This window comes from Glandiceps talaboti, chromosome 18 (genome assembly GCF_964340395.1).
Source record: "Glandiceps talaboti chromosome 18, keGlaTala1.1, whole genome shotgun sequence".
Classification (NCBI taxonomy): Eukaryota; Metazoa; Hemichordata; class Enteropneusta; family Spengelidae; genus Glandiceps; species Glandiceps talaboti.
Genome location: NC_135566.1, coordinates 22,472,266 through 22,480,323, shown reverse-complemented (window position 1 = coordinate 22,480,323; position 8,058 = coordinate 22,472,266). Strand labels below are relative to the sequence as shown.

Here is an 8,058-nt window from a genome sequence, read left to right as displayed (position 1 = left end):
TTATTGATTGATTTATTATTTGTTGGAATGATTGATCGATTGGTTAGTTTTTGTGGTTTAATAAAACTTATTTTGTGTGTGATATTGATCAACTGACTCATTGATTTCTGTGGTGATATAAAACTTGTTTTCTTCTTTCCCAGCTACTTTTCTCTCATCACTGCATAATTTCATCTCTTTTATTGACTTTATTGACTAAATCGCAGAAGATGTTTAATCACTTGTCTGTGACTAAATAAAGACACCTTGTCCATTCTTCTCCTCATATCTAAATTAAAACACCCCAAATCTTATAATTGCCAAGAGTTTCTTATTTACTATACCTTCTTTATTTTGAAATAATACGAATTGATTCGAGTGCCTGTGTTGATCACGCCATGGGAACCCGGAAGTGTAGTACTAAGTAAATTCGCAGCCTCGCTTTCAAATACAGGGGTGTTTACGTTGGTTTCCCCAAAAGTTAAAAATGGCGACAGAAGACCATGTCCACGCTTTATGGCATGCATTTGACTCTTTGGACAACGAAAGAAATGGATATGCCACGAAATCACAACTAAAGGTGAGTGTGAATGTTTTGTATAGTGGGTTTCTGAACTTACAAAACGGAAACTGAGCTGCTTAATGGAGGGTTTTAATGACTGTCATACTTCCGCCCTCGCCCACCCATCCCATACACTCACGTACGTGTAGTAACAGGTCGCTAGTGCGTACAAAATATTGTGTGTCCTCAATTGGCTTCGTGGTTTCACCAAGGTCATCATGGCTTCACAAAAGTTCAATCGATATTTCGTTTGACTTGAAGAAAAAGTTACCCCATCGAAAACCACAGACGAAAAAATGTCCTCTTTCAATGCAAAACAAAAAAGTTTTTCAATCTAAATGGGGTCCACTTTACACAATTTTCGATTTTGTTAGGTCTAAAGTGAGGTACTGGAACTTGTGGAAGGAACCACATAATAAATTGTCGACTAGTTCGCAATTTTCTCCAGCAAATTCCCTGGTACATGGTTGACATTATCATATCGGTGATTATGTATTTTGGTCTACAATGAATGGGGGTCTTCTAACATTTAAATGGTCTAAAATGGTATTGATTTTTTTATTTAAATGGGGTCTGGGGTTGACAGCATTAATTGGCCGCACACCCCTACCAGACCTGGCCAGTAGTACCCACCCCAGGGTTTATGCTATCCCTCTTGTCAGTTATTATTGCAAGGCTGCATGATATGATATTGAAAAAAAATGAGGATGTGAGACGGTGCACATACGGAAGTTAATATGTTCGTAGTCATCTATGGACGCACGGGTAGGATAGAGAGGGGAGGTCCTTTGCTAGTGAGTGTTAGTTTAGTTTCGAAAATACTTCAGCATTCGGTTTTAGATTTGATGTCTTAAACATGTCAAAATACACGGAGAGTGTCCACAACAAAAAATCATTGCTAGTTTACTATTACTGGAGTGTATGTGATGTATGCAGTACTACTGGTAGGAATGCCCTTGGTGATTGCCTTGGTATTTTGTTGGGGCATGTAGATGGGGAAATTGTTCAAATGGATATGATTGCATCAGAGATGTGCATTTTGGATAAAAAAGCATGATTTTTTGTGAGAAAATGCTTTAACTTGGTCTAGAAATGAAAGGTTTAATTGTTTTAAATTTTATTGATGCCATGAAATCATTAAATCTTGAATCTTAACCTCGAGGTAAAATTCTGCAAGTGTAATGCTTTGTTAGTCCCCGCCAGACGAAGTCCGGACACTTATGGATTGGGTTCCGTCTGTCCGTGCATACGTCCGTCCGTCCTTCCGTCCACAGCTGTTTCTTAGAGATGCCCGGACCAATTTTTTTCAAACTTGCAGGGGCAACATACTATGGCATACATATGCAGGTCAATTTGTTTTATGATACAATCCAATATGGCCGCCTAGCAGCCATTTTCCCTGTCCAAAGCCATAACTCAGACATGCGTGAACAGATCTCATTCAAAGTTGGTATTAGCACAGTGTTCTATGACATACATGTGCATATCCATTTTCGTCATGATACAATCCAATATGGCTGCCTGGCAGCCATTTTGTTGGCGCAGTTTTCATGTCCAAAGCCATAACCCAGACATGCTTGAACAGAGTAGTGATATCAAAAACAACCATATGAGGCCAAACAACATTAACCAGGTTTGAAAATGACAACATAAACTGCCAGTTCCTTAAAACCCAATCATAGCGGGGTCTATGTCATTTTCAATGACTTGTTTATTTGTTACTTTGTATGCTGACACCTTCATTTTGGAAAACAACTGGAGTATTTATTTATATTTTATCTAGCATGATTTTAATCAGATGGCATCGCCAGAGCCTGGCGTGTTGCACCGTAAATGAATGACAAAAAAACACCACTTGAATGCTACAAAAACCTTATTTTATTATGGATTCGTCAACACCTAAAAAGACGTCTTTTTTCCGATCAAAAAGTTTCTGAAATGAATCTGACTTCTTTCCCATTTGGTAGTTGTTGTCATAACCAGAAATGATCGTAGTAGTAGTATTTGATGAACTCGCATTGATCAAGTTAAGTTTAAGCCCACAACCCAGGAATGACTTTCTACTTGTTACATTACTAAAATTATTTACATACACCTACAATTTCTCAGGTTTATAACATCCGATATAGTTGTGACAAGACGGGTTCACTCTTTGGACACATCAAACAGAGAGATAAACAACTCTGTGTATGGCATGTCATGTGACTTTTGTTAATGAAAGTTAATGAAGAGCCAATCATTCGATCGTACTGTCCACATTTGATATGGCTTTCACCACAATTGATTTTAATATAATTTATATGGAAAGGATGTCAAAATCCATCAACGTAAATGTTCTAAGCTTAGGCCACATTGCATGTTGTGTTGGTGTAGGCCCTACATCATGAAACTTATACATAATACGAATGAAAATCCAGAAATTACTGATGCACTGTCAAGCATTTGAGGTGAACTCTCAAATCCCAAAGATAGCATATTTTTGGTTCATTACAAACTTTTATTTCGTCATTCACAACATGTCGATCAATTGACTCATGTTGATCAAATCCATTTATTGATGTGAAAAGAAAAAGATTGATCGTCTCAAATAATTATTCAGCAATGGTTTATAGTTATTCTGAAGAGATTTGTACATGTTTTCACATGATACTTAAGCCATCGATCCTTATTACCATCATTGTGCAATGCATATTTACCTGATTGCCAATATAAATTACGGAAACGTATGAATAAAACGAATTCCCATTGAAAGCAGAGATAAAATGTTTTAAAATTTGAATGAGTTTGGTCGCAAGTTGAGTTTGTATTTAAATACAAATGATGACGCAATACAAGTAGAACAGCTGGGTTGTTCATTTTCCCATTTCCTAAACAAACTAAAACAATAAGAATTATGTTTCTTGTGTGCCAGCTTTTTAAATGACATGACCAACTTCAAGGTGGTGAAGGTGTTGCCAAAGATGTCAGGACAGTACACCAAACTGAATCAATTCAAATCCATCGCTAACATTTAATGTTTGGATGTACATGTAAACCGACTTCAAACCAGTTCAATTTGATTCAGTTCTAAATCAATTCATATGGGGACAGGGCTTAGAGACACTCTATGATTAAAACAGGACTGGTTCATTCTTGTTAAAGACATGATAAAAAGTCTTGTCCATCTATATATCTCTCTGTCTGTTTGCCTATCTGTGGTTGACGTAAAGTTAAAGAAACTTAAAATTCCAAAACCACTGGGAAGAATATTTTGAATTTTTTGTAGGGATGTTGATTTCAGTCTCTAGTTAGCACAACTGAACTAATGAAGTTCAAGTGGTATATACATGGTGTGTTGTCTAGGTGTCTGTCTGCATTCATCTGTCTGCCTGCCTGCCTGTGTGTGTGTGTGTGTGTGTGTGTGTGTGTGTGTGTGTGTGTGTGTGTGTGTGTGTGTGTGTGTGTGTGTGTGTGTGTGTGTGTGTGTGTGTGGATGACAAACCCAAAAGCTGCCCAATCGACTGCCTTGGTATTTGCCCGGGACATTACTTTTGGAGTTTAGTTGGAAAATTGTTGCCTATCCTATGTGACATATGTAAATTTGACCATACATGTATGCATGTCACTTTGTTTTGTGACATAGGTAAATTTGACCGTACCTGTATGCATGTCACTTTGTTTTGTGACATGTGTAAATATGTCAACAAAATAATAAATATTCAATAAAATGAAATATAGTCACCCAGCAACTAAAAAACTGCATATACAAATGTACAATGTAACATGATGGCTCAAATTGTATGGGTAACAACAAGGATTGGCTGGATTGGAATGTAGATCAAAAAATTAAATTATCACAAACTTAAAAGTAGTGCAACAATGCCATTGGTGGTATTTGTTTTAATGTATTCAGTCAGCTGTGTGAAGGGTATACAATTTGTGGAAATTTGGATACATTGTAAATACAAAAAAACTATGTTTTTTACTTGCCATGATTCTTGTCATTGCCTGTTTTACAGGTTGTCACAGCTAACATCAGTACAGCAACAGGTGTTAAAGACATCAGAACATCTGTTGATGCTCTGGAAGATCAGTACAGTGATGAGAAAATGACACTATCTTTCGAAGAATTTAAACGTTTCATAGAGCTAGAACTCTTCTCACAAGGTTCATTGGAGCTAGATGAGATGTTTAGTGTTTGCTGGATGCTGTGTTCCAAAGTACCCTTAGAAAGACAGAATAAAATCCTACAGGACACTGATACATACAAGTTATGGCGAGTGTTTAACCGACTGGCTGAACCAAATGATTATCCCCTGAGGATGGATCATGAAGAAGTTGCACACATCCTGGAAAAAATTGTTATTGCCATGGGAAGGAAATGGAATGAGGCAGACTTTGAGGAAATGCGAAAGGGTTTACCATTGATGTCATTCTGGCAGGTCTTACATGCAATAGAGACAAAATTTGCTGCTGGCCTTGATGAAGCATGTGTTGCTGAAGCAGTTGCAGAAATATATGATGAAATTATTAATGAAGTTGTGAAAAAGGTAAATGTTGATTATCTGTACCAGGAAATTTTATACAACATTTAAAATGTTGACATGTTAGCAATAAATTAGTTATTCTGATGGTTGTAATGGGGCTTCAATATTTATTTGTATTCATGGTTTGCTCAAAGTTTGCCATAATGCACTATAGCATCTCATTAATCTATGACATGAACATTGACAATAAAAATGATATCTTTATGATTTATCCTTATTCAATATTTTGGCATATCATGGAGGAATCTAATTCATATGAATAGTTGTGAATTTCATTCCCACATGTATGATTACTATACATGTGTATACTACACAATGAGTTCCAAGTTAAAATACTCTCAGACTCCTATTGTTCCTGTGTTCAGACAAGGAAAATACAAGTGACCTAAAGGAGCCATTGTCACTATGTATGAGTTGCTAGATTAGTGATGTCACAAACATTTTCAAGCTAAATAAAGAAAAATACTGGGCAATAATAATATTATTAAACCTCCTACTTGTAATATTTTGACTCCTATTTCAAACACTGTACATCCTTTAACATAGTCATGAGTTGTCACAACACAAAACAACTATGGTATAAAAAGCCATAGTTTGTTCAAACATGTAAAACCTGCATTGTGTGTGGTAAAATCAAACTTTTCATCTTTGTCATCAGGGAATTATGACAAAGAAAGGTCATAGACTTGCAAGCTGGAAGGAAAGATGGTTTATTTTGAAACATGGATGTCTAAGTTATTTCACAAATAAAGACCTGAGAGAACAAAAGGGAGTCATTATGTTAAATGCTAGCTGGAAGATTGAGGTAAGACAAACATCTGGTCATGATCTCTATGATTTGGTTTTGTATTGTAGCTGCAAACTAAAGATTAGGGTAGCTGTGTAACCAAACTCTGCAAAATATGCACACTAGCGTGACACTGCCTACATGTAGGTGTACATTGTGTAGCCCCTATCTCAGCCACATCCTTTAAAATGCCCATGTAACTGTAATGTACTAGCTCCTAAATGTACCATAGACACACCTACATGTACATTATGTAGTTCCTACCACAGACACTTCTACGTGTACATTGTGTAGTTCCTACTACAGACACACCTACATGTACATTTGTACATTGTGTAGTTTCTACCACAGACACACCTACATGTACATGTACATTGTGTAGTTCCTACTACAGACACACCTACATGTACATGTACATTGTGTAGTTCCTACTACAGACACACCTACATGTACATTTGTACATTGTGTAGTTTCTACCACAGACACACCTACATGTACATTTGTACATTGTGTAGTTCCTACCACAGACACACCTACATGTACATTTGTACATTGTGTAGTTCCTACCACAGACACACCTACATGTACATTGTGTAGTTCCTACCACAGACACTCCTACATGTACATTGTGTAGTTCCTACCACAGACACACCTACATGTACATGTACATTATGTAGTTTCTACCACAGACACACCTACATGTACATTATGTAGTTTCTACCACAGACACTCCTACATGTACATTGTGTAGTTCCTACCACAGACACTCCTACATGTACATTATGTAGTTCCTACCACAGACACACATACATGTACATTATGTAGTTTCTACCACAGACACTCCTACATGTACATTGTGTAGTTCCTACCACAGACACTCCTACATGTACATGTACATTGTGTAGTTCCTACCACAGACACACCTACATGTACATTATGTAGTTTCTACCACAGACACTCCTACATGTACATTGTGTAGTTCCTACCACAGACACACATGCATGTACATTGTGTAGTTCCTACCACAGACACACCTACATGTACATTGTGTAGTTCCTACCACAGACACTCCTACATGTACATGTACATTGTGTAGTTCCTACCACAGACACACCTACATGTACATTGTGTAGTTCCTACCATAGACACACCTACATGTACATTGTGTAGTTTCTACCACAGACACACCTACATGTACATTATGTAGTTTCTACCACAGACACACCTACATGTACATTATGTAGTTTCTACCACAGACACACCTACATGTACATTGTGTAGTTCCTACCATAGACACACCTACATGTACATTGTGTAGTTCCTACCATAGACACACCTACATGTACATTGTGTAGTTCCTACCACAGACACACCTACATGTACATTGTGTAGCTCCTACCACAGACACACCTACATGTACATTGTGTAGTTCCTACCACAGACACACCTACATGTACATTGTGTAGTTCCTACCACAGACACTCCTACATGTACATGTACATTGTGTAGTTCCTACCACAGACACTCCTACATGTACATGTACATTGTGTAGTTCCTACCACAGACACTCCTACATGTACATTGTGTAGTTCCTACCATAGACACTCCTACATGTACATTGTGTAGTTCCTACCATAGACACTCCTACATGTACATGTACATTGTGTAGTTCCTACCACAGACACTCCTACATGTACATTGTGTAGTTCCTACCACAGACACTCCTACATGTACATTGTGTAGTTCCTACCATAGACACTCCTACATGTACATGTACATTGTGTAGTTCCTACCACAGACACTCCTACATGTACATTGTGTAGTTCCTACCATAGACACACCTACATGTACATTGTGTAGTTCCTACCATAGACACACCTACATGTACATTGTGTAGTTCCTACCATAGGCACTCCTACATGTACATTGTGTAGTTCCTACCACAGACACTCCTACATGTACATTGTGTAGTTCCTACCACAGACACACCTACATGTACATTGTGTAGTTCCTACCACAGACACTCCTACATGTACATTGTGTAGTTCCTACCATAGACACTCCTACATGTACATTGTGTAGTTCCTACCACAGACACACATACATGTACATTGTGTAGTTCCTACCACAGACACACCTACATGTACATTGTGTAGTTCCTACCACAGACACTCCTACATGTACATTGTGTAGTTCCTACCATA

At 37.6% G+C, this 8,058-nt stretch overlaps 1 protein-coding gene across 1 annotated transcript in view; it reads left to right on the top strand.

Moving 5' to 3' along the window:
• The first annotated feature begins 459 nt into the window (after positions 1-459).
• LOC144448997 (uncharacterized) overlaps positions 460-8,058 on the top strand; it is a 53,494-nt gene continuing 45,895 nt past the window's right edge. Inside the window, exons 1-3 of the mRNA XM_078139391.1 lie at positions 460-559; positions 4,540-5,070; positions 5,726-5,872. Of these exons, the coding sequence (XP_077995517.1) occupies positions 467-559; positions 4,540-5,070; positions 5,726-5,872 (771 nt within the window). The 5' untranslated portion in view covers positions 460-466. The remainder of the gene's footprint in view (positions 560-4,539; positions 5,071-5,725; positions 5,873-8,058) is intronic.